The following is a 27,114-nucleotide window of genomic DNA, read 5'->3' on the forward strand; positions in this document are numbered from 1 at the left end:
TTTACAAAATACATAATATATATAATATATTAAAAAAATATAAAATAAACACTTTCTCTTAAAAGAAACGAGAGATTATCGTCGCTTAGAAAATAATTATTTTCATTTGTTTATAATAATATTTTATATTTAATTATTATAATATTCTCTTCAACTTTGGAATGTCTCTCATCACTGTAGGATTCTGCTTAAATCCTGAAAAAAATATATTAATTATATAATATAAAACTTATTTGTTAATAAATCAGCCTTTAAGGTCCCACTGCTGGGTAAAATATTGATGTAAATTACATTTCTTTCTCTCATATCTCTGTCTACATATTATATTTAGTTCACACAAATCGACACCGGCAATTTATACAAAGCTAACTCATAAAAATGTACTTTACAACAGAGGCTTATAGAAGGGAAAAACGTAATACCTTTTATATTAATTAAGAAACTTATTTGAAATTTGATATCTTTAATAGTTAATTTATTCACTGCAATTTCACAATTTTTATTAATACAAATAAAAAAAACGTTTATTCAAGTTGCATTAAGAAAACCAACTTATCGAAAATTCGAGTTGGCGTAGTATAAATTGTTGGTGTCAAAATTCAAAAATTTGAACTGAATTTTCTCAGATTTCGATTTTAGCTATTAAGCTCGGTAAAAAAGAGCGCAATTTCTAAGCTTAAAACTCGAGAAACGCCAACTTTGTATTTTTGGTATTTTTTTTTTTTAAGTTATTCCTAATACTTTGTAGAAGTTAAGTTCTCACGGAAAGAAAAATAAAGAAACGACCCTAACCCTGCCCGGGAGACCTCCACCTTACTCACACAGGAACCACGACACTGCTTGAGAGCAGTATTATTTAGTTGTGATCTTCTGTAAGGTCGACGTACTTCCCCAGGGAGACTGCTTGAGATTTGTACAGGATGTTTCCTCTTCAAATTAATTTAAAGTATTTATTTTTACCTCATATCTGTGCAGAAGCTGGGAAGAATTATAATGCGGGCTCTCACTGTAGAAAAATGGCCGCTTCATTGTATTTTGCCCTGAAATATATATTATAATTTTTACTACATTACTGACTTTGTTACTAAGTGTGAGTGTATGTATGCGTTTATGTGTGTGCGTTTATGTGTGTGTGCTTGTGTGCATGTGTGCGTGTGTGCGTGTGCATGAGCGAGTGGTTCCTGTGTGTGTACTCACAGAGCTGCGTGTGTGCGGCTAAAGCATTTTGCTTGGCGATCAGTAGCTCGGGACCCGGCCTCGCACTGCCCTCTGCACTGGTTGCTGCATTACAAATAGATAAATAAATTCTCAGCTAGTTAAACAGGCCTTATGAGTAGAAAGGATTACAACCAAATGCAGCAACGGGCTAGTCATTCACATTTATATGGATTTAGTAAAACTTAGCTAATAATTAATATAATTTTAGAGCCTAAATGATCGACACGACAAGAAGAAGAATTAAATAATAATTATGGATATCACAACTTGTACGCAAGCTCTTGGACTTAGAAACGGATTAATCGCATATCCTAGTAGTACAAGCTAGAGCCGGTAGATGACCGAGTTTAATAACCTTTACGTAACACCGATCAGGTGAAGTACACCGAAGGTGGGTGGGGTGTGGCAAAGACTAAACGCTCAAGGACTAAGGCTCAAGGAGAAAGGGGAGCCTCTTAATATATACGTGTTATTAAGCTTTCGTCCTTCCATATAACTGCGATATCAGAATCAATATTGTAACTTAAATATGCAACTTATGTTTTCATAAAAATAATAAAATTAATTATTAAATAAATAAGTGTTATTTATAAAGTTACCGTCGCCGTCGTGTGTATGTTAGTCGTGTCAATGACAGTCACCCACGGTCTTATACACAGGTCGTGCAACAACAGTAGTCGTACGTCGGATTAATGGTTGCGCTTTCTTTTAAATTTACAGCCGCCAAAGGCAGGACGATAGATTATGTTTTGAAATATAACCATTTACAATGAAACGTCACTCAACCGACGTGCGCAGTGCACACCGCACAACGCGACAGCACACATCAATGTAGTAATGAGCTTGACTTTCTACTGCTTCATTTCTTTTACGTATAATTTCGGCCATAGTATGCCTCCAGTATCTCTATATGGCCCTCAACGGAAGGACGCCAATTTTATAACCACCTAGCTTCTAAACGGCTGGGCCGATTTGGTTAAAATTTCGTGTGTACATTTCAATGGATTCACGGATAGTTTGAAAACACAATCGGACCCGGTAGGTGGCGCTACTGTCGGTAAGCCAACAATAAAATTTTGTTGCTGATATTCCGGGCAGCACTACGTGTACCAGGTCCGCAAGTTGGATATAAAATATTACCTGTAACATTATTAGCCTGGTAATATGGACTGCTCTGGGGTTGCATGACATTCTCACAACCTGGAAAATACAGTATTTTTATCATATAACATACACACATGATCATCTGTTCTTACGGTAAGTAACTTAACCCTTAATTAGGCGCATGGGGTCACTGCCATTTCAAATTGAAAAATATATATCTTTGAGAGATTTGAGCGCGCCCACGCTTACTCTAGCTTCCTAACTTCCCTCAGGGTACGCAAATCAGTCGCTTCCAGAACATCTACGCATATGCACTGGTCGCTTTTCTCTAGAGCGCTGACCCCATGCGACCACTTACGTGATTTTTTTTTGCGGAGGTAATTTTTTATTTTTATGTTTTTACTTCGTTTATATTCGTAAATTAGTAATTTTTTATATTAGTATATATGTATTTATATACCAGCTATTTAATTTACCTATTTTTGTGTTTATTTGCACAGACTTTTTCTTTTATTTTCAGTTTATTGATTTTTGAAGTGACTAATGATAAGCAGTTATTGGAATAGCTGGAGGTTTCCAACGATGAGCAAGATGTTGCTAGTTCTGCTTCGGAAGACAAATTAGTAAACGGCAACGCTGTGAATAGTTCCCATGATTCTGATAGTAAAATTGAAGAGTTCGCAGATAGTCAAGTTATATCATCTGAATCATCGGTGGCAAAAGTGATGTCGATTGCAATGAACAACTTTGCACTAGTTATAATTTTGAAAGAGAAGTAGAAAACTGGCTATATTTTGTCATCTTCTGAAGTTATCTGGCATCAACGCATTTGTTATACTCAAATCGAATGCTAATAAGAATATTACACAAACAAGACAGATTTTTTTTAATTGGCAGCAGCACTTGTAGAAAGTCACTAAAAGCATCGTATTAGCAGCTTTCTGTCCCTGCGTCAACAAAAAAATGGCTCCGTGAAGCACATAATATAAAAAAGACGGCGCATCAGTCAATATCTAAGCGCAGACGTTGCTTATTGAGTCCTAGGAAGAACGACAAAAAAGTACCAACCAAATGTCATAAGTGTTGTAATTTTGTTTCTCACCAACACTTTAGAGTATACTGCGTCGATTGCAGATAAAAATAATCGGCTAATGAGACTGATTACTTTTTTTTAAATAAGCGAATCGGCTAAGCCAAAAATTATGTAGTTTTAGGAGTAGTTAGAAGTTTGTCATTTTTTGCTTAAATTGTAAGTCAGAGCTATATTTGTGTTTTTGAAAGTTAAAGATAATAAAGAACACTAATATTTTATATAATCCAATCTTTCTTTTATTTATTTCATACACTCCTTTTTCAACCTTGTTTTTGGGGTCACTCAAGACCCCATGCGACTAATTGTGTGATTTTCTTAATGCGCCTAATTAAGGGTTAATGCTTGTGTTATAGCTAACAACCGACGATTAAAATAATAGATACAAATATTACACCCAGACTCAGGTGGGAATCAAAACCGCAAACCGCAGAGCAAATTTATATATATACATATATATCGCGTCACAATGTATATTACCATACTCCTCCGAAAAGAACGGGCTGGACCGATTTTTATGAAATTTTGTGTGCATACCGGGTAGCTCTAAGAACCGGGGGTTTATAACATATACAGCAAAACAATCACTGTGTGGCTACGGTAGTAAAGAATATAGCCACCCCCTCTCTTCCCGTGGGTGTCTTAAGAGGTGACTAAGGAATCACCAGGACAAGGACAGTTCCACCACCACCTTGAAACTTAAAAAGCCGATCGATGGCGAGATAACCATCCAACTGCTGGCTTTGAAATACACAGGCCGAAGACGGGCAGCAGCGTCTTCGGTGCGATAAAGCCAGCCCTGCGGTCACCAATCCGCCTGCCAAGCGTGGTGACTACGGACAAAACACATAAGTTCACGTCATTTTTGGCGCGAACTTGTGGAGGCCTATGTCAGGCAGTGGACTGTGATAGGCTGAAATGATTATGAAATGATGATGACGGCAAAACAACGTTTGCGGGGTCAGCTAATATATATATATATATATACATATATATGTATATAGCTTCAATTATTAGCTGCTCAGTATGTATTGACAATTATATTTTTGTTTTACAAAATAAATAAATAAAAAAATTCTTACCACTCGAAGTGTCCGGTTCCTGTTTAACTTGTTGCTGTATTTGTTCTAAGATCCTCTGCTGTTCTATTGCCCTCCTCTGACTATCGTACATTGCGTTTTGATCTGGAAAAAATATTAGACATAATATTATTATCTTAAAGTGTATTATCAAAAGTGTCCGAGATAAAAACTGGATGTCTCCTCTCTCCTATCTTAGTTTTCCGAGAAGAAAAAATGGGACTTGAATACATCAGGCTATTTAAGTGAGGTAGACTGATAATTTCCCTACTATGAGTAACAATTGCTATCAGCTTTAGGCGTTCAAGTATTGCGTACCGCAATTTGCGAGGAGAGGGGTCTTGTAAAACGTTACAGAGATGGGAGGTCGCTTGACGATGTTTGTGCAACATTTCACAAGGCAAACGGAGCAAGAGAAAGAGGTACGAGACACATTTTCTTTCTCTCTCTCTCTCTCTCTCTCATAGCCAGTTAAGTTTGGTATATATAAGACACAGTGCAGGCCTATGGCTAAAGATGTTTTACTTCAGTCGTGTGGTCTAAAGCACACTCGTTTTTTTTTTTTTTTTTTTTTTAATAAAAATAATAATGTAAAATCTCCTTAGATGGCAAATCTTTTTCCTCGTTTGAAAATCTTCCAATTTTAGCTTAATCTATTTGGAAAGATAAATGGAAATCTAAGCCATAATCGTTGCCAACCAAATCTGGCATCTGATCTATCGACCAATCGTTTTTGAAATATTATTAATTTTATTCAACATATATCCTTATTCCTACATTTTTAAATATATTTATAAAAAAAAAGGCGAATAAAAATATTTAAAAATATAAAAATAGTAGCCCTCCGATGGCAGGTTGAGGCCCAGGCCGCCGGTATTTAGGTCCAGGATGCGAGCCGTTTCAAGCAACACTGCCTTTTGAATCCGAACCTTCAAGACAGTCAAGCGATATGTTGGTCGAAACTCTTCGCTAATAGAACATTGACCGGCACAACAATAGGAAAAATTATTATTTTTACGACAGTAAAAAATATAGCCATCCCCTCTCTTCCCGTGGGTATCGTAAGAGGCGTCTAAGGGATAACATTTCCTCTGCCTAGTTAAACTTATAAAATCAATCAATGGCGGGATAACCATCCAACTGCTGGCTTTGAAATACACAAGCCGAAGACGGGCAGCAGCGTCTTCAGTGCTCAGTCATTTTCGACTCAATCAGAAACAATAAATTTCTTTGTAATATTACGTAATATTTTGTAGGTATATAAATTAAAAAAAAGTACATACCAATCTGTTCTTTATTCCGATCATACAAAAATTTCTCTTCTTCATTATTGAAATCAATTTCCTGCTTTATGTGATTTTCGTTAAAGAAATTCTGATTCTCATTAATCCTGTGCTGTTCTTGTAATATCTGCAAATTATGCTGTTGGTTCCTTAGTATCTCAACACTATCTTGATACGTATTCTGGTAGACTAAATCCTGTCTAGCCTGGTAATCCTTTTCATATCCATATACTTCCTGTATTTTTTGAAAACCGTTTTCCAGAATCGGCTTCTGGTATTCCATTTTGTCGTAATTGGGATGGGATTTCCTTTCCAGGGCGTATTTCTCCGCCTCCTTGTTGTATTCCTCGTTTGTTTGTGGGATATAATCGTCGGATAACTTTGAGAAGTCCTTTGGCACGTCATATTTATTTAAATCGGAATTATACGAATCTTTAAACTGATTGTAGTCAATTTCTGGATTTATCGATTTCTCTGTATCGCTGTAAGTTTGCGGATTATCATCTTCCTCTGACAGTATTGGGTCTGTTTGCATTATTGCGTCTTGTTTTTTTGGTTTGATTTGGGTCATTTGATCCTGTTGTATGTTCTGTGGGGTTATGTTGTTTGCGATCGAGTTCAACGCTTGTAGACGGTACGCTAACTGGAAAATTACATACATTAAGTTTACAGCTAAACCGACAGACGTTACAAGCTTGCTGCAATGTGTACTTAACATGACAACAATAATAAACGCCTCAAACTCAACGACCCCCCACTAGGATTAACTCCTGTGTCGGGGTCTGGAAACACACCACACACAAGAACAAGCGCCCAGATAACGGCACGCTGTATAGCCCATAAAATGTCGTCAGTTTCCTTTCGCTTTAGCCTGTAATATCCCACTTCTGGGCATAGGCCTCTTCCCCCATGTTCCTACATGAAAGGATCAGAGCTTAATCCACCACGCTGCTCCAATGCGGGTTGGCGGATATATTCCCTACTATGAGTAACGATCGCTATCAGGTGTAGACGATAACAACCGGGACCGACGGCTTAACGTGCTCTCCGAGGCACGGTGGGGAGACCCACAAGGACTGCAAAAACACCCAGACCACGGCAAACACCTGTATGGCTAATACTAAGGTTTGTCATGTGCGGGGATCGAACCAGCAACCGCCAGCGCAACAGGTACAATCCATGGCTGTAACCGTTGCGCCAACGCGGCGTCAGTTTTCTTTATATAGGGTTATTTTTTTTCAAATCAATTTCTTGATTAGACGGCTTCGCTGTTTGTTAAGTTTGTTAACTTCAATAAAATAATTTTTAACAAAAAAAAAAAACCGACTTCAAACAGGAAACTAAAAAGTGAAAAATAAATTTACTTAGTACAAAGTAATTCGTATTTTGATTTAGTTAATCAGAAATGATTAAATAAATATTTTATAATTTTGAAGTCGGTGCCAAGTAAAACAACTACTCTGGTATCTACTCGTAAGTTGTATTCAGTTTTCTTTCATAATTTGTTTCATTGACTATTAGGTTGAATACTGTTATTATTCTGTTATTGTTTTGACATATCTAATAGTATTTTTTGTACTTGTTTGTTGTGTGTGTGTTGTTTGTATTTGTTATTGTAGCCAGGTTGTTGTAGTATTTACTTGGCACCAACTTCAAAATTATAAAATATTTATTTAATCATTTCTGATTAACTAAATCAAAATACGAATTACTTTGTACTAAGTAAATTTATTTTTCACTTTTTAGTTTCCTGTTTGAAGTCGGTTTTTTTTTTTTGTTAAAAATTATTTTATTTTACAATTTTTAGTGATGGGTAGACCTAACAAGGATGCTTTTTCTCTTGTGTCGGGGGTCCGGAAACATATACAATACACAAGCACAAACACCCAGACAATGACAAACATCTATATGGCCAATACAAATGTCTGTCGTGCGCGGAGATTGAACCCACAAATGCCAGCGCAACAGCCGGTGCTGTGACCGCTGCGCTAACGCGTCGACATACTATGAGTAAAGTTCGCTATCAGGTGTACATAATAACAACCGGGACTGACGGCCTAGCGTGTTCTCTGAGGCTAGGTTGGGAGAACCACAAGGATTAACAACTAGACCGAAAATAAATATTTGTATAAACATAAATATCCACTCCGAGCGGGAATAGAACCCGCGACCGTCGGTGTTTAAGCGCCGCCGACACGGCACATGCACCGTTATATCAAAGCGGTCGTCAAACAACAAAAGGTATAACTGCTGAAAATTGTTGAGAAATTCCCTCGAGTGTTTATGGGCTCCATCATCAAACCTGGTCCTGCGACACAGATGATCACACAGCAGGTAATTGCTATAAATCGTTGAAAAGTTCCCTCGACTATCTTTCGTCTCCATCATCAGACTTAATGGCACTTGTAACTCATATAGGTGCAAAGTTCTCATCAATAGAAACGAATTAAGTTCAAACAGCAGGTAATTGCTATAAGTCGTTGAAGAGTTCCCTCGACTATCTTTCGTCTCCATCATCAGACTGAAATAGCACTTATAACTCATACATATGCAAAGTTCTCATCAATAGAAACGAATTAAGTTCAAACAGCTGGTAATTGCTATAAATCGTTAAAGAGTTCCCTCGACTATCTTTTGTCTCCATCATCAGACTGTAATAGCACTTATAACTCATACAGGTGCAAAGTTCTCATCAATAGAAACGAATTAAGTTCAAAAAGCAGGTAATTGCTATAAATTGTTGAAGAGTTCCCTCGACTATCTTTCTTCTCCATCATCAGATCGACTCCAGACCTTTATTTAATAGTAGTGGTTTATAGTACTTAATGAAAACATGATTAAATTTACTAGTCACCCTTACGATTTTTGAAAGTTTCCCTCGATTTCTCTGGGATCCCATCATCAGATCCTGGTTTCCTTATCATGGTACCAAACTATGGATATCTCCTTTCCAACAAAAAAAGAATTATCAAAATCGGTTCATAAACGAAGAAGTTATCTCCGAACATACATAAAAAAAAAAAAAAAATATATACGGTCGAATTGAGTAACCTCCTCCTTTTTTTGAAGTCGGTTAAAAATAGAGAAGGTTCTCGATTCGATTATTTATTAGGTTGTTACGTCATAACTTTTTACTAGGTGTACCGATTTTGATATTTCTTTTTTTATTCGATAGCTGGCGCATGACAAGTGTTTCCTTTTAATCACAATCGAGATCTGACGAGTACATTTTGAGTTTTCTTTAATAATTTAATTGGCTGTTTTAAACCAATCAATCGATCAATCTACGTAATTTATATTACTTGTCGGTGTAATTGAATTCGGTCGTATTTCGTTAGCGAGCAAACAAAATTATGAATATAGTAACCGGGCTTAAATGTCTGCTGATTCCTCAGCAAGGATAGAATTTTGATGAATATGAATATACACAAATTAATGAATCTACTCGTATATATAAAAAAAATAATGTCGCTAAGTGCATAACTCGAGAATGTCTCGACCAATCCGGCTAATTTATTTTTTTGTATGTTCCTTAAGGCCCACGGAAGATTTTAATTTTAATAGTAAAAAAAATTGAAATAAATAATTAATTTTACTATTAACTATTGATAGAACGAAGTGTCCGGAAAACTTGTAAATAATAAAATGAAAATATGAATATATGTTCATCACAAGATCTGGAGGGTACTTTTTGAGTTATACCTAATAATGGGTATTTAACTCATTTTTGCGACTACCCACGTTGTAAAACTTGTCGATTTAAATTGAAACTATACCTGTTATACCTTACGTGAAGCAAAAACTTTGTTACCCTTTTATTATGAGTATAGAATTTCGCACACTTGTAGTTTATGTAGAGAATGAGTGAAGAATGCTATTTTTAATCCATAATATAAAAATGAGTCGCTAAATATGTTGCTAAGCGTAAAACTCGAGAACGGTTGGACCGATTTCGCTAATTCTTTTTTTAAAATATTCCTTGAAGTACGAGGATGGTTCTTACGGAGAGAAAAATTCTAAAAAAAAAAAAATAGTAAAATTAAAGAATCGACTGTTAGGCGATACGAAATTCGCCGGGTCAGCTAGTTATGCATAAAAATAAATTAAATCATTCAAAAACACATTACACACACTACCATATATATGGCAGGAACACACATTTATACTCTTTTGTTTATTGTTATAGATAGTCTTTGACAACAGAACCTTAATAATATTCAAACTTATAACTTAAATTTATTATGTTCGAATTTCGACCACTGGACGACTAGTAGAATTAGAAATAAACGTATTAATTTCATTTTGGGGACATAGAAAATAAACAAATATATATATTAAAATCAAATATGACGATATGATGAAATAAATTATAAATTTATCCTCAACAAAACACTTAGTCACAAATTCCGACACAACTTTTACTCAACCGAATAGTAACCAGGAAAAACCCTAAAAAATATTTATATATATTTAAAGGTCAAACTCTATATTTTGGTTTTAAAAGTTCATTATTTACCGCCGATTATTAATACTATATATATTTGTCAGAAAGTAATTTTGTTATATTACAAATTTACAAAGGTGGTAATCAAGCGTACGGCCTACTTGATGGTAAGCGGTCACCGTAGCCTATAGACTCTTGCAACACCAGAAAAATTGTTAATATACCTTACACGATCGTCTGTTCTTAAAAGCAACTTACAGCCAGTTTCAATACTCTATCTTTGGATTTGCTTACCAGAGATAGAACGTAAACGTGAAACGTGACGTAAGCTCTATACAAATTGTGTTAAAACCCTATCGCTAGTAAGCAAAAAATGCCGTGTGGTGTCGGCCGAGTAGAACGGCACCACCCCCTTTCTTCCCGTGAGGGTCGTAAAAGGCGACCGAGGGATAAAACTGGCTCAAAATCATCGGGGTCCTAGAGAAGGGAAAAGTTCATTTGAAACCCGGAATGGGGTCTCCGTCAAGCATTCGTGGCATAGCTCTAAAATGCGAAAGACTCATGCAGCCGAACTGGCTCCACATATATCGATTCGTCGTTCCTGTGGGCCTAACCAGTGAGGTCGAAAGGGTAGCGCAGAGCTTAGGCAACTCTGCGTTTTCCTGAAGAGTGTCCTGGGCGACACACTGTCTGTCTGACACTGTCTAAATCGTCTGCAATAGATGGACTAAGGCCAATGAGTAAGCAAAACCAGATATAATTAGATGACATGATGACAAGCTGATTGATATAGCTACATTTTTAATAATGAAACCTCCTTAGAATAGTTGTGATTTGAAACTCGATGAAACGAAAATGAGTCACGATAGACAAACACATAATACGTATAGGAGAGAACGACATAGAATACATTATAAAGTATTTTATATTCGCGTTGGCTACTTTTCAGAAGAATATACGTAATAATATAATATAATGCACAGACTCGGGGTAGAAATCAACCCCACAAGCTCCGAAGCAGAACGGTCGCTTCACACCTATTTCTTTATTACTATAATTCCTTTAAAAAACCTCAGGTTTAAGTCCACTTTTTATCAGTTTAGTTTTAGCCGAAAAAAAAGAGTTTCTAAATTCGACTGTATGTTTTTGTATATTTTAACTGAAAACTTTTTACTGGGTGTACCGATTTTGATGATTCTTTTCTTATTCGAAAGCTGTTGGTTGTCGTGTAGTCCCATTTAAACTTGATCGTCACCTGACAAGTAGTTTTTAAGTTATCCCTAATACTTTGTATTAGTCATCTCATTTTTTTATAAATTTTCGATGTAAATGTTTTTTTTTTTCATTTGCGAGCAAACACAATTATTAAGCGGTCTACTCACATTGTTGTCTTGTTGTTCTGTTGTTAAGACGTCCGTTGTCAGCGGTAATGTTGTTTGACTGATACTTGACCATTTGTCAACTTTGTCACTGAAAGAAAAATACTTTACGTTACTTTAAAATTTTTAACGAAAAAAAATAACAAATTTTCACATAATTATTGTTTTAATAAAAAAAATTAACATTAAAACCTTATTACAAAACCAAAATTTATTTTTAAAAAAATTCCCTTGTGGTGGGTCCCAAAAGATCCATTACGACGAACGCGGGTCCGATTCGTAACATACTTGAATTTTTTCCTGGTATAGGTATATGGTCCATCAAAAAATAAATGGTGGAAAAATACTGCTTCACAGCTCGGATAACACATAGAACCTTCAGTCTCACTTGCTATCATAAACACCTTATAAAAACGGGTCAGTCAGCCAGTTCAGCCTATTGCAGTCCACTGCTGGACATGGGCCTCCCAAAGTTCGCGCCAGACATTCAATCTTACGTAGATCGTCGGACCAGTAGGCCGGAGGACACACACTGCGTTTGCCAAATATAAAAATGGGTACTCTGGTTTTATTCGTCAGTACGCTGGGAAGTAACGTAGCGGTTGAAACTCCAAACCTTCTACAGAGAGACAGTGATTTTTGTCCAGGAGATTAATTTACAGAATTCATCAGTTTATTTATACTTTATATTACATAAAAGCATCAACTTGACAAAAATTTACATTTTAATAATTTTATCATATCAAATATCAATAATGAGGGGATATCCAATGACGCAATAATATATATAACATTAGCATATTTCCAAGAATCATTACAACAAGAATTTTTCACTAGCTGTACCTCAGTTTTTAAATATTGGGACAAAAAATGCCTATGTGCTTTTCTGGATCTCCAGGTCTTTACTTCTAATTTTTTGTGCAACTAGGGGGCAAAGAGCACGGTCCACCTGATGGTAAGCGGTTACCGTAGCTTAGACACCTGCAACACTAGAAGCATTAAAAGCGCGTTGCCGACCCTACCCAGACGCTCTCCACCTTACTCACACAGGAACACAACACTGCTTGTCGCTTCAGCCTGTAATATCCCACTGTTGGGCATAGGCCTCTTTCCCCGTGTAGGAGAAGGATCAGAGCTTAATCCACCACGCTGCTCCAATGCGGGTTGGTGGATATATTCCCTACTATGAGTAACGATCGCTATCAGGTGTACATGATAACAACCGGGACCGACGGCTTAACGTGCTCTCCGAGGCACGGTGGGGAGACCCACAAGGACTGCACAAACACCCAGACCACGGCAAACACCTGTATGGCCAATACAAATGTTTGTCATGTGCGGGGATCGAACCCGCAACTGCCAGCACAACGGGTACAATCCATGGCTGTGACCGTTGCGCCAACGCGGCGTGCTTGTGAGCAGTGTTATATAGCTGTGATCTTCTGTAAGGTCGAGGTACTTCCCCAGTCGGACTACTACAACATTTACGCAAGATGTTCCCCACCTCTTATAAAAGCTCAACAACTCTCGGCCTAAACGGTTAATGTAGCCTAAACACGCCTGAAACACTAGCGCACTACCACTACTGTCAACCTGCCAAATTACCAGCAGCTCTAGCTACCTTACTTACTAGAGGAACAAAACACTACCTGAGAACAGGTACACAAAAAATGTTACAATTTTGGCTTCAGACTACTCTCCAAAGTTTTTTTCCAAAATATCTTCAACTTGTAGAATCGAATCTATTACAATTTTATTTTAAGTAGGATAATTTGTAATGAATAGTAGTTAGTAATTGTTAGGGAACGATATTTGTGAATCCTAGCGCGACCCCATCTAGCCCCACCCAGGCGGATGACTGCTGAACATGACTACGACACGTGGTGGTTTTTGGTCAGTTAAAGTCTAACATAACCTCTCCGGTGCCTCGCACAGGAGGAGTATCCGTGAGGATTTACCTCACGCAAAAAAAAAGATATTTGTGAATCCAGTTTGTATAAGTCTGTATATCTGTGGACGTCAACGTTTTTTTTTTTTTTTTTATGAATAAATGCGGGCTTTCTTGCCTATTCTTCTGACCAGAATCTACATTCCGAATCGGTGGTGTTTTAGTTTCAACGATAATTAACATTTTAAGTTTTAAACGGACGATACGAAAGTGTTTATGAAGCCTATTTGAATAAATTTATTTTTTATTTAAATTTGACGTCTGTTATCTCGGCGAGCACAGCATCATATTACCCGGCGTTGAACGCGTATATTAGTAAATGATGAAGCAGAACAGAAGAACACTACAGATAACTTACCCGATGATATCATCTTTCTTGCTCTCCTTGTATTTGACCGTGCGACTCTTCCTAATCACCATTACTGTGCCATCGGGGTTCAATTTCGGCAGATTCTGTGACGGTACTGCGTCTTTTGATAACGTCTTCCATTGTCCTGGAAATGGGGAACGTTTACAAGAACATTTTACGAATACGAATCATATTTTTTTAATATTGTTACTAAGTCTACGTGCTCGTAGTGCCCCATGCCTTTTTTATACGTCTTGCAATTTTATTGCTTATACAAGTGTATTTTTGTTTGTGTGGAATTTCAAACCAAGGCTACTTCCTCAGACGGCCTAAAAGAGCCATAAGCCATGGTTAACTTGAAAAATTATGGAAAAATACTAATTTTTAATTAATCGATTATCATTTGGTGCATATCTATTTTTTACAATATTTCAATATATATAAATATAATATAGGTGGGGAAAAAAGTCATTTCGTATGTTCTAGTAAAAAGATGCATTAAAATCATTTTGGTTTTGTAACTGACTGGTGTTGATACTGTAAAAAGGTGACGTATTAAAAATAAAATTAAAAAGTAAAAACAGTTTCCCGCCACTTTTCATTTGTATGACCGCCAAAATGGGTGCACTCAACGAAAAAATTCGGTACATTTTAAAGTTTTACTTTAAAAAGGTGAAAATGCAACTCAAACTACGAAAACAAATTGTGACATCTATGGTCCTAATAGCACAATATTGGATTAAGCGTTTGCAGTCAGGAAGTTTTGATATCAAGAATGCATTTCGCTCTGGTCGCCCAGTTACGGATGTGACAAAATTTCTGAAAAAGTGGAGCTAGATCGACATTTGAGTAATTACGATATAGCTGAAGATCTGAGAATTTACCATGAAACAGTATGGACACATTTGAAAAAAAGCTGACTATCCAAAAAATAAGCTCAACATATGGGTGCCACATGAACTCGCTGAAAGAAACCTAATGGACCGTGTACTCATTTGCGATTATGTCTTAAGTTAAGACGTAATAATATCGAACCATTTCTGAAGAGATTGATCACTGGTGATAAGTGGATCACCTAAGATAGTAATGTACCAAAGAGATCGTAGTCAAAGATCGGTCAACCTGCACAGATTATCGCAAAATCCTGGTTGACACGCAATAAGGTCATGTTGAGAGTTAGGGATGGATCATTATGAGCTTTTTTACCGCCGGGCAAAACCACCGATTGGGATTTCTACTATCAACCGCTGATGACACTTGTCTTTCATCACGATAACGCCCGACCACATACGTCTTTAGCCACTCAACAAAAATTGATTTATTGTTTTTTAATGATCGTTTTTTATGTACTTAAATTTGTTTAATTTTGTTATTTATTCAATATTTACATATTTTTTTTATATCTCAATATATTCTTTTATATGATTTTACATATTTAAAAATAAGCATTTTTGACAATAAAATATCATTATAAAAAAGTATATTTTTTTCCTTATTGAAATGGAATTTAAATAATTATTTCATAGTATCAACACGCCGCACTAGGCCATAATACGTCACATTGTGACTCACAGCATCGAAACCATGTCCAGAAGAAAAACAATTACTTAGCATTTTATAAATTATCATAACTCGTTAACAATGGTGTGTGGTTTGTATTTAGTGGGTTTTGCTGTAAATCACATGGTAATTATTATTTTTTAAATAATTTATTGATTACTCCTAAGTCTCCTAACCACATATTCATTACTCACAGTCATATGTGTTCAATGTTCACGTTTTAAATTCTAGAAAAATCCAACTAAACGATGTAACTTTTACGGCTTTAGTAAATCATGACTAAATACAATTGTGGGGTAAATTTTGACTCCATAGGTATACTTTTTTTATATTCTAAGTTATCGGGGTATAATAATACATACCACGAAAAAACGTACGTTATATTTTATTTTATTTTTTGTTTCTATTGTAAAAAGATATTGGTGTATAATCGTACCCCGCGAAGATGATGACAACTTTTTATTTGCGTAACATTTTTTTCAATATTGGACGTAATGGAGCGTTTTGGATAAGGTTAATTTGGTATAATAAGGTTTATTGACAGAAGAGTAAGCTATATAAATTGATCAAATACAACATGAAACTTAAAGTTCCGTCTCTATAAAAAGATTTTACTTCATTTACTTTTATTTTGAAAACAAAATTAACTCTTGTATAAAATAAGTAACAATAATTGTGTTTGCTGGCAAACGAAAAAAACCACTTCAATTACATCGACAAGTAATACAACGTAGGTAGACGAAAAAATAGTCAACTAAATACGCGCTATCAATGATTACTCCAAAAGTTGTAATCAGGTCTCGATGAAATTTAAATGTGACCACATGATAAACATCGCCTTTCGATTAAATTAAAAATCATCAAAATCGGTACACACTGTACACACAGTAAAAAGTTATGCGGATTTTCGAGGGCGGAATTTCCCTGGGAGCCCGTCATCAGATCCACTTAGGATCGGTTCATAAACGACGTTATACGACGACGACGATATACGACGAAGTTATCCCCGAACATACACTAAAATATATATATATTTATATATTTACGTTAAAATACAATTTTTAGCCGGTCATTCTTCGATTAATCAAATTTATCAAAATAAAGAATCGACGTCAAACGTGAATCATGCATAGCTCAAAGTCTAAAAGATTAAGTTAATTTATAAGAATTCGATCAGAAATTACATCGGCAAGTAGTGCAATACACATTTTTGGGGATAACTTGAAAAATCACTCGTCAGATCTCGCTTATCGCGGCTACGCGAAAAGCAGGTATTTCGATTGGAAAAAAAAAAAAAAAAAAAAAAAAAAAAAACGAGTGTGCCTTCGACAACACGACTGAAGTAAAACTTCTATATCTCCATCTAACTTATGAGTATATCACTGACGCTCCCATCACGCATTCACCAACTTACTCCCCAAGCGTCAGGCGTGCGTAAAGAAGTTTTACTTTTAAAAAAATAATTCTTAATGTTAATACAGCCAATAAAAATTTATGACGTTACAAACATAAAGCTGAATTGAAAACCTCTTTTTTTAAAGTCAGTTAAAAATGACTTATTTCATTGCCTTTAGGTGTCGTCCATGAACCACGTGAGGTTTAAAAAAAAAGACTGTGGTAAGGTAGAAAGCTCCTGGGAATGGTCGGGGTAGGTTACAACTGTAACGCGCTTTCTTACACGAACTAGTCATATATAAAAAAACTCATGATGTTTCTAGCAACTTCTTGACCTACTCTTCTTTGGTGATATGTGGCATGAGGTTTTAGAAAAAATTTCAGAGTATTTCAAAATGCAAATTTCTACAAATCATTCTTTATAAATCCTATCGCTAGTATCATCGCTAGTAGTATGTTATAGTCTCCTAGTATCCTTAATTTTCCATCATCCTTGTACACGTTTTGAATAGCTTTGTTATGGTACTATTAAATAATTGTACTAGCAAACAATTTTGGCTCATACATAGAGGCAAAGGCTTAAACACCTGCAAAAAAACTGGGCGTCCTCTCGAAGGTGAGACAGTACTTCACTCTGGAACAGCTTCTAAATTTATATCGAGCACAAGTTCAATCATGCATGGAGTGCTGCATGCTGCTCTCATCTTTGGGATGGCTCAGCCAAGTACCAGCTGAAGCTTCTTGAGTCAATTGAGAGACGAGCCAGGAGGCTCATCGGTGATGATGCACTGGTCGCCGCAATGCTGCAAAGCTTGCATCATCGGCGTAGGGTGGCCGGCCTGTCAGATTTTTATCGGATACACTTTGGAGTGTGCGCAGGAACTCCATGACCTGATTCCCCGCTCCCTCTTCCATCATCGTACAACCAAACATTCTGCATTACGCTACCCTTATATGGTTGACATTCCCCTTATACGCACTAAGCGATTCGCTAGTACATTCTTGATCAGTACGGCCAAAGAATGGAACTCTCTACCAGCGTCGTGTTTCCGGAAAACTATAATCTAGAGATTTTTAAGTCGCGAGTGAATAGATTACTTCTAGGTAAGCGTGCTCCATCTTAGACCGCTTTTTCACTTATCATCAGGTGAAACAGTGGTCAAACGCAAGCCTATCATTGTATTTAAAAAAAACTTGCAATCCACCTGATGGTAAGCGATTAACGTAAGCTATAGTCTCATGCAATACCATGTGCAGAGTAGGCGCTTTTGCAACTCTACTTCTGCTATCAAAACAACGCATACTCAGCAGCTGTGATCTTCTTGACCCTAGAAACACTTGAGAGATTTGCCTTTTGATTAAATTGATCTGTAAGGTTGAGGTATGTCCTGTCGTTCTGCTCTAGATTTTGAACAAGATATTTCTTTCTATACTCTTCCTAAATAATTTTTAGACTATTTTGCTATTTATATTTAAACTAACTCAAATGAGCTATAAATATCCCACAACTCGTCAATCTTACTCCTATATAAGAGAAAGCTCGGAATTCATCCGTCACACTGCTCGCTCACCATAGTACTTTATATCACTAGGTCGGCAAACAAGCGTACGGCTCACCTGATGGTAAGCAATTACCGTAGCTTATAGACGCCAGCAACACCAGAGGTATCGCAAGCGCGTTGCCAACCCAATCCCCCCAGGAGCTCTGGTCACCTTACTCACCAACAGGAACACAATACTGCTTGAAAAGAGTATTATTTAGCTATGATCTTCTGTAAGGTCGAGGTACTACCCCAGTCGGGCTGCTCCAGATTTTGAGCAGGAAATTCCTGCTGTGCCCTACCTCAGTTAACGTTCTATAATTTTATATCGTTCTGATATTTCCTAAATCAACACAGCTTCACAAGCTTCAAAAGCTTTAGCCATCTTACTAACCCAACATAACATAATTTAGGGCAGTTTTAATTGACGGTGGTCCTCTGTAAGGTCGATGTATTTCCGCAGTCTGGTTCCTCCAGGTTTTGAACAAGATATTTCCAGCTAACTGCTGACGAATTAAATAAACCAGCGAAACTTTAAACTCGATCGGTCAAACAGGCTCTAATAAATACCCTATGTGTACAATTGGATTACAAATAAACATTTGAATTTGAACCAATATTCAATCGGGCTCAGCTGACTTTTTATAATGTTCAAACATTATAAAACGTGAACTCAAGATCTGTACGCTATATCAAATATTTCACTATTCTGAACTCCGATGATTCTTCATTCCAACCAAGCATCCTAAGGTATTATACTTCTATGTGCACAACCTTCTTTAACTCCAAGTCATCCTTTGGTCTATACAGGCTTATATAGGTTGACGTAAAGTATATTTGAGAGCATCTTCCATGTTTCACACTCTTTATGCAAAAATGAGTTTCTTATGTATGTGGTCTTGAGGATATGACCATATGACCCATAGCCTTTTTAACTGTCCTACATTTCTGCAAATTATTATGTCCTTAAAATCACTTATTGAATAAATGTTTACGAAGTTTTGTTTATTTTGTTTTGAGGTAATAAAAAATAAAACATTCAATAGCAACTTTTAATTATATTTTGTTTTTATGTAACTCATAATTTCGTGTTCATTTGGGGTAGGTTTAGCAAATTTATATTTTTTATATGTAAAATGACTTTTTAGGGTATAACTGTATTGTTTTGTTTAATAGGGAAATTACCCAATATTTTAACTTTATCCATAATTATCAGAGCTGTTTGACTTTGGATTTATCGTATCTTATCTTCTTTCTAATAAGTTTGGGGTTAAAGATTTGTGTAATTTTGGTACAAATAAAAATATAAGCTTTAAATTATATATTTAAATTTAATTAAGTAACAAATTCATTTAATTAATGACAATATGAAAAATATTAATTTGAAATAATCATACACGGTTTTTTTTTGTGAAAACTTTTTAGCCGCGTTGGGCACTTTTTGGTAGGGGAAAATACCAAAAAGTTCCCACACTTTTTAATAGGCACAAATTTTAAGGGTTCGTGTCACTGATATGCTCATAGCTTGCGCACGCGCAGCGGCCGTGTACTGAGCGCGTTAGACGCTTTTTGGATTGGTGAAATTTCGTGCGTTCGCGTCGGCGACATACAAATTTTAATACTTAAAGGTCTCAGTTTTCACTTCTATCGGCAGTCTATAACTGACTATTTTTTCTATATTTTTTTAAGTTACATTTTTGAAGTTTTCTTATTTTTTTATCAATTTTCTTACTTTGTCACCTAACAATATATCTGGTGATATATTAAAAAGAATTGACATATATATTAATTGGATGTCAAAATATTTGCGTGCATTCAGAAATTTATTTTGTGCAGAGCTTTCTTCCATAAACTATAATGATGCATATTTAACAGAGAAAAAGATATATAAAGATATGACATTAATTATCATCATATAGTTATTTTGGTTATTAAATTTGAATATATTATAAAGCTCAAGAACTACGTACTGGTACTACATACGTATTGAATTGAAAAAATGTTTGTGTTAGATAGTCCTTTTGGCATTTTAGTAGTAGTAGTAGAGGTACTACTACTACTACTTTTATCTCAAATTAACGCGGGTGAAACCGCGGAGCATGGCCAGTGAAACTTATAAAAATGTAACCAAATTGATCAAGATTTTTTTGAGCTATGCTTAATTTATTATATTATATATATATATATATAAATTAATTTTCTTAGCAACACATTTAGCTATACATACTTTTCAATTTATATAGATTACACTACAGCAGACAATTAGGACTATGACTCAACAAAACGCTACTAATAAAAATGTCACCATCAATGCATGACTTCCATAACGTTTATCCTTAACATTATTTTTTTTTAATATGTACGATTTTATTTTTGTGTTACCCACACATTAGGAATTCTAAACATTTTTGAATATCATATCAAAAATTGACCGCTCCAGCGGAATTCGAACCCGTGTCTCCGACTGACCGTGTCGGCGCTCTAGCCAATTAAGCTATGGAACGATGTACCCGCTAGAGCGAAATTTTTGATATGATAATTTTTATTTTCGGTTTAAGCGAACCGTAGCGCCGTCTATAGTGAGTTCTTTACAGAGACCCGTAACTATTCAAAGTTTCATATTACAATGAAAATTTTGACAGGAGATGACACCATGCTATTTTTAATATGTACGATTTTATTATTTATAAAAATTATTTTTTTTGTTAGTTTAATTTTTGAAGACCACAGCTAAATAATACTTATTTTTCCTTACTCACCACAGGATCCCAATACAACTTGAGAGCAATATTTTTTGCTTTGAACATCTGAAAGGTTGAGGTACGTTCCTGTACCCAAATTTTGGACACAATAATTTCCCAGTGAAATCTATCTATACTACCAAAAGAAAGCAATTACACATACACTACACACATACAATATAGTTCAACCTATAACATTCCACTGCAGTGCATAGGCCTCTTTCTACATATCGACACCAACAATTTATACTACGCCAACTCGAATTTTCGATAAGTTAGTTTTCTTAATGCAGCTTGAATAAATGTGTTTTTTTTTTGTAATAATAAAAATTGTGAAATTGCAATGAATAAATTAACTATTAAAGATATCAAATTTCAAATAAGTTTCTTAATTAATATAAAAGGTATCACGTTTTTCCCTTTTGTAAGCCTCTATTGTAAAGTTTATCTTTATGAGTTAGCTTAGTATAAATTGCTGGTGTCGATATAGGGGATGGTTTGGAGTTTAATCTATCATACTGGTCTACTGCGGGATGGCGGATATATTCCCTACTATCGACAAGCAGAACCAACAACATGCTCTGGCAAAGTGACGACCAGTCTGGTGTGATGGTAGTTATGATGTTAGGTTTTTTTATATATTTAAAAAAAAAATTGTAATTAATTGTGCCATGAAAGATCATAATAACTTGAGCTTTTAAAACACATTCATTAATATAATATTTAAGTGTTATCTCTTTTGTAATGTCGAAAATACTTTTTACTAGTACTTCTTCATTTAATATGAAGAAGAAATAAGTATAAAACTCAAACCCGACTACTACAAAAAAAGTAATTACATCAATTTATGTCCTATAGAGGGCGTGACATTCAATATATTGTAACACTATATAGCTAGCTACAAGCGGACAATTAAGCCACTTCTAATGATACCTCATTTGTCTAAATATGACAAGAAGTTTAACTAAGAGCCTGTCTAGCCTGTCTAGCCTGTATAGCCTGTCTAGCCCGTCTAGCCCGTCTAGCCCGTCTAGCGTGACTAGCCTGTCTAGCGTGACTAGCCTGTCTAGCGTGACTAGCCTGTCTAGCGTGACTAGCCTGTCTAGCGTGTCTAGCCCGTCTAGCATGTCTAACCTGTCTAGCATGTCTAGCCCGACTAGCGTGTCTAACCTGTCTAGCCCGTCTAGCATGTCTAGCCCGTCTAACCCGTCTAGTCTGTCTAGCCTATCTAGCCTGTCTAGCGTGTCTAGCCTGTCTAGCGTGTCTAGCCTGTCTAGCATGGCTAGCCTGTCTAACGCGTCTAGCCTGTCTAGCCTGACTAGCCTAACTAGCCTTTCTAGCCTGTCTATCCTGTCTAGCCTGTCTAGCGTGACTAGCAAGCGTGTCTAGGTGCCTAAAAACAGGCCATTGCAGGTTCAATTTCCGTTTGGCGTGGATTGTGTGTTTATATAAATATTGATTTCCATCTGTTTGTCTGTAATACACACATATTATATGAATTTTGGTAATTTTGATAAAGAGAATTCCATTCTGAGAATTCAAAAAAAAAATTCAAGCAGAGCTAATATATAAATTGCCTAGGTCTATTATTTATAGAAGGTTCCTAAAGAAAGTGAGTAGAAAGAAATTAAACTGTTAGTAAACAAAAGCAAGTCTTTTCCATTCTATAACATTGACAAAGAATTATGTCAAGTTGTTTATGTCTTACTTTAAATGTTATATTACAATTTGTACACCCACACCGACGCAATACTATCTCCTCTACCCCTAGGTTGCCTGGAAGAGATCTGTTTTCAGCGATAAGACTACCTTTTGTACCTCATGATACTTTGTTAAAATCAATCTGATACGTATTATTTCTGTTTTGGTGTACAATAAAGAGTATTTTTATATTATGTTAAGTATCCTACATAATTATGAACAACTAATTACTCATGTTTATGTACAGCACAATGTTTTAAAGCCTTTATTCTTTAATTAGTCGTCTTAAGGTTTAATAATTTTTAGGAATTTTAACTACCAAGATTAGGGCTTTTCTATAAAAGAAATAATTTCAGTCAATATTAAATAATTTGACAATTTTTTTATGTATGTTCAGAACCTCAGAACTTTTGACTGGGTGATCCAATTTCGATGTTTTTTTTTAATCAAAAAGTGGTGTGTGTCATGTGGTGCCATTTATGTTAATTGAGATCTAACAAGTACTTTTTAAATTATCTCTAATTTTGCATATTTACTTGACAATTTTTTCATCGACTTACATTACTTGAAGTCAGTTTTTTTTTTGTTTGTGAGCATAGATAATTTTAGATTTTTATTACATTTTTCGTTTTTAATATATACTTGTTAAGGCAAACACAAAGAATTTTTTAAAAATATCATACTTTTAGATCGTTATTTTTGACTGTCAGGAATCTTGTATTATTTACTATTATATTATAATTAATAGTAGAGACTAATATTGTATTACATATTTGTTGTTTATTATCACAAAAAGCACTGGAAAAAATAATAATGATGGACATTTTTTTAATATTTATTATAATTAAAAATTAATTGAATATAATTTTCATTTTTTTTTTCTTTTGTTTTATAAATGACAGTAAAAATACTAGTCCTAAGGATATGTAGAAAGTTTTTTTTTTAGTTTATTAATTAGAAACATACATTTAACAAGTAAAAACAATTGCTTTTTATTTAATTGCTTTATCTATATTGCACAATATTTTCACTTATTATTATATAATTTTATTGAATCGTATAATGTTTAACACACGTATATGAATGCTATACATAGTGGCCTTCCTTATATCCACTGGTTCATGTTAATATCACTATTTTTTCCCGTATATATAATAAGTCAATAACATTCATATTTTTTTTCTGTTATATACACAAAAGTTCTTAATAAATAATTACATAGATAACTAAAATTTAATTAACATACAGAGAAGCTTCGTTTAAAAATAAACTCAATATATATACATATGAAAACTTGCTAAACTGTGATGATACATTAGCACAAAAACAAGGTTATTTTAACAAAAATTCACATTATAGTATAAAAAATAGGACTTATGAATGTCAAACGTTCGAGATAAAGGGCATTCGAGATGTTTTTACGAGATTACGAGCATATTCCGGTCTCGGAATGTTTCCGGCGACTGTTTTCCCTGACGCAGAGAATCACGCTACCAGTCACTACAATGACTCATGCGAGAGTGAAAACTGATGATAAACGCTACACTACGGTAACCTGACATGGAAAAACCTTTATACCTTTATTCTTACCCATTGTTGTGACGTTGTAGTCGGCCTGAGTGAAGTGGAGACTGCAAACTTTCGAGTACTTCGTGTAAGGTTTGCCGCGTTTCAATATCAAATTCCACTTGTCTGCCATTAGCACATCACGGGGAAAACGATGGAACTTCACGTTCTTCGTCTTGCCGGCAAGCGATGTACATTGTGGCACAGTACAATAATAACCCATCTTAGTATCCGACTGACCAACCTTTGTTATGATCTTTGGCGGTCGATCTGCACTCGTGAGAACTTATCATTAAAAAAACGGAAAGGACACACTGTCCAGCGGAATGTCAGAACGGTTTATTTGTTTCAATCTTAATCACGTTTATAAAAATTGAAATCATCACACGGCAGCCTTGAAATATTTGACATGTATTGTATTCACCTTTTTTTCCCTTCCCCACTTCCCACTTTTTCAGAAAAATGGCCACTCGTGTACATAGAGAATAGAGTAAACAAATTACACAGATTATTAACAACAACACAAAATACGCATAGCTTACCTTACCTAAAATTTCTTGATGTCTTCATTTATTTGACTATATTAATTACAGTGTCTTGTTACATTTATTATATTTTATTTTTAAGGAAATGTAGAAATTATTTCAACAACAGTCAACATAATTTCTTTCAGAACTTCATAGTATTAATAGTAATACATTAAATTATACCCTATATTTCTTTATATTAAATACTATACTATACTACATAAAATTATTTCTATTCTAATATGCCTATAAAACACTGTATTATTTATATTAGGTACATTTGGCATTAAGTTGCACGAGTGGAACGCCAGTTAACTGAGGTAGGGCAAAGCAGGAATTTCCTTCTCAAAATATGAAGCAGCCCAACTGGAGTAGTACCTTGACCTTACAGATCACAGCTAAATAAAACTGTTTTCAAGCAGTATAGTGTTCCTGATTGTGAGTAAGGTGACCGGAGCTCCTGGGGTTGGGCATTGGGTCGGCAATCATTAGATAATTTCAAGAAAGGACTTGAAGTTTTAGTTTTTTCGTTAGATATATTAGTCACACCTTTGCCAGTCTTCTAGAGTTCGTTATTTTCAAAGTCAGTCTTTATTTTCCTCAACTAATTATTGCAGAAGTTTCTGTAGCAAGTACGGACAATTTGATTGATTTGATGGTTACGCGATTTTCACTCATCATAATGAAACTTTTTCGGGTTTTCCTCCCGTGACCATGGTTGCTGTAAAGTATCCGAAACGTCGGGCATTTAAAAAACTTAATAAACCGTGATAAAATCCAAAAAAGTTGTTTCATTATAATGAGTACCTACAAATCAGCCTTTCCCAAAGTGGGCCATTACGCCCCCTTGTGGGCTTGTGGGTAAGGGCCCAGAAAAAAATGGTGGCGTTGTGTAGAGGCTTGGGGGGCGATTTAAATCATCCTTCACTGTAGTTTTTATATTAGAATAAATTATGTTTGTTTTATTTTGAAAAAAAGATAATATAATAATGTTACGTGTAAGGGTTCGAAGGATTTGGAGAGAAAAACCTGCTGACTCTTTTCAAGACTTTATTCACTAGCACTAGGTCCAACACAAAGCACTAGGTTCAAACACTAAGCACTAACGATGTCCTAAGTCGTAGCCAAGGTCGTATGTTTCGCTGGTACCACTCTTGATCACTAGTTTTCACTTTTGAAGTCGCCCATGTACCCGGTTTTCGAGACTATACTTCTATATAGTTCCACAGTTGTTCCTCTAACGCCATCTAGTATTGAGTAGAGAGTTTCATGCGGTCTCTGTCTTTGCGTGGTTTCAACGGTTGCCGCTAGATGGCGCTAGCTTCTTTGTGTAGTCGTAACAATATTTTTTAAAACAGAATAGAGATTGAGCTTGCCTAATAAAAAGAGGAAGATTGTTCCAAAGTTGTACAGCTCTAACAGAGAAGAAGTTTCAATAAAAGGAAGTAGTATGGGAAGGAGTTTTGAGTATTAAGGTTGAAGATGACCTGAGTGAACGCTCATGAGTGTCACAGAGAAAGTCGAAGCGATTTTTTAGGTAAAGAGGAGTATCTGGATAGAAAAGCACACAATAAACAAAGAGAGGATGTGAGTATTCCTGCGAGAGCGGATAGGCCACTTGAGTTGATTACGAAAATCGGATACATGGTCATATTTGCGAAGACCAAATATGAACCGTATGCAGAGATTCTGGAGGCGCTCAAGCTTATTTAGCTGCTCCTCCTTAAGATACTCTGTCTAAATACTATAAAGTTGCGTTTCAATAATCATTCTCGTTGGCAGGTGTAGCCCATAAGAGTTAACTCGAGACTTGAGTGCAGCTGTCTACTACCTACTGTACTCAGGTCTTAAGTTAACTCTTGCAGGTTATACTAAAAGTCTCGTTTAGAATTAATGTTATGACCTCCGCTTATATCATCATCATCACAGCAGCCTTTCGCAGTCCACTACTGGACATAGGTCTCCACAAGTTCACGCCAAAAATGGCGTGAACTCATGTGTTTTGCCCATAGTCACCACGCTGAGCAGGCGGGTTGGTGACCGCAGGGCTGACTTTATTGCACCGACCCATCTTCGGCCTGTGTATTTCAAAGCCAGCAGTTTGATGAATATCCCGCCATCGGTCGGCTTTTTAAGTTCCAAGGTAGTAGTGGAACTGTGTTAGTTATGTGAAACTGTAATAAGGAACT

The 27,114-nt window shown here is 35.6% G+C and overlaps 1 protein-coding gene across 1 annotated transcript; it reads right to left on the minus strand.

Moving 5' to 3' along the window:
• LOC123668315 lies at nucleotides 1-24,888 on the minus strand. Its single transcript, XM_045602074.1, has 9 exons — nucleotides 24,411-24,888; nucleotides 13,904-14,039; nucleotides 11,601-11,688; nucleotides 5,775-6,417; nucleotides 4,495-4,596; nucleotides 2,359-2,418; nucleotides 1,198-1,281; nucleotides 961-1,040; nucleotides 1-195 (listed from the first exon to the last, which is right to left on the minus strand). The coding sequence occupies exons 1-9, from the start codon at nucleotides 24,619-24,621 to the stop codon at nucleotides 172-174; spliced, it is 1,428 nt and encodes a 475-aa protein (XP_045458030.1). The 5' UTR covers nucleotides 24,622-24,888; the 3' UTR covers nucleotides 1-171.
• Between the last annotated feature and the right edge of the window lie 2,226 nt (nucleotides 24,889-27,114).

This window comes from Melitaea cinxia, chromosome 30 (assembly GCF_905220565.1).
Source record: "Melitaea cinxia chromosome 30, ilMelCinx1.1, whole genome shotgun sequence".
Classification (NCBI taxonomy): Eukaryota; Metazoa; Arthropoda; class Insecta; order Lepidoptera; family Nymphalidae; genus Melitaea; species Melitaea cinxia.

Excerpts from the sequence above, each read along its gene's own strand:
- LOC123668315 (XM_045602074.1), bottom strand. The coding sequence starts at position 24,621 with ATGGGTTATTATTGTACTGTGCCACAATGTACATCGCTTGCCGGCAAG. Across the intron at positions 11,689-13,903 it reads AAGAAAGATGATATCATCGG|TGACAAAGTTGACAAATGGT; the intron begins GTAAGTTATCTG and ends TTTTTCTTTCAG. Across the intron at positions 196-960 it reads AGCTTCTGCACAGATATGAG|GATTTAAGCAGAATCCTACA; the intron begins GTAAAAATAAAT and ends TATTTTTTTCAG.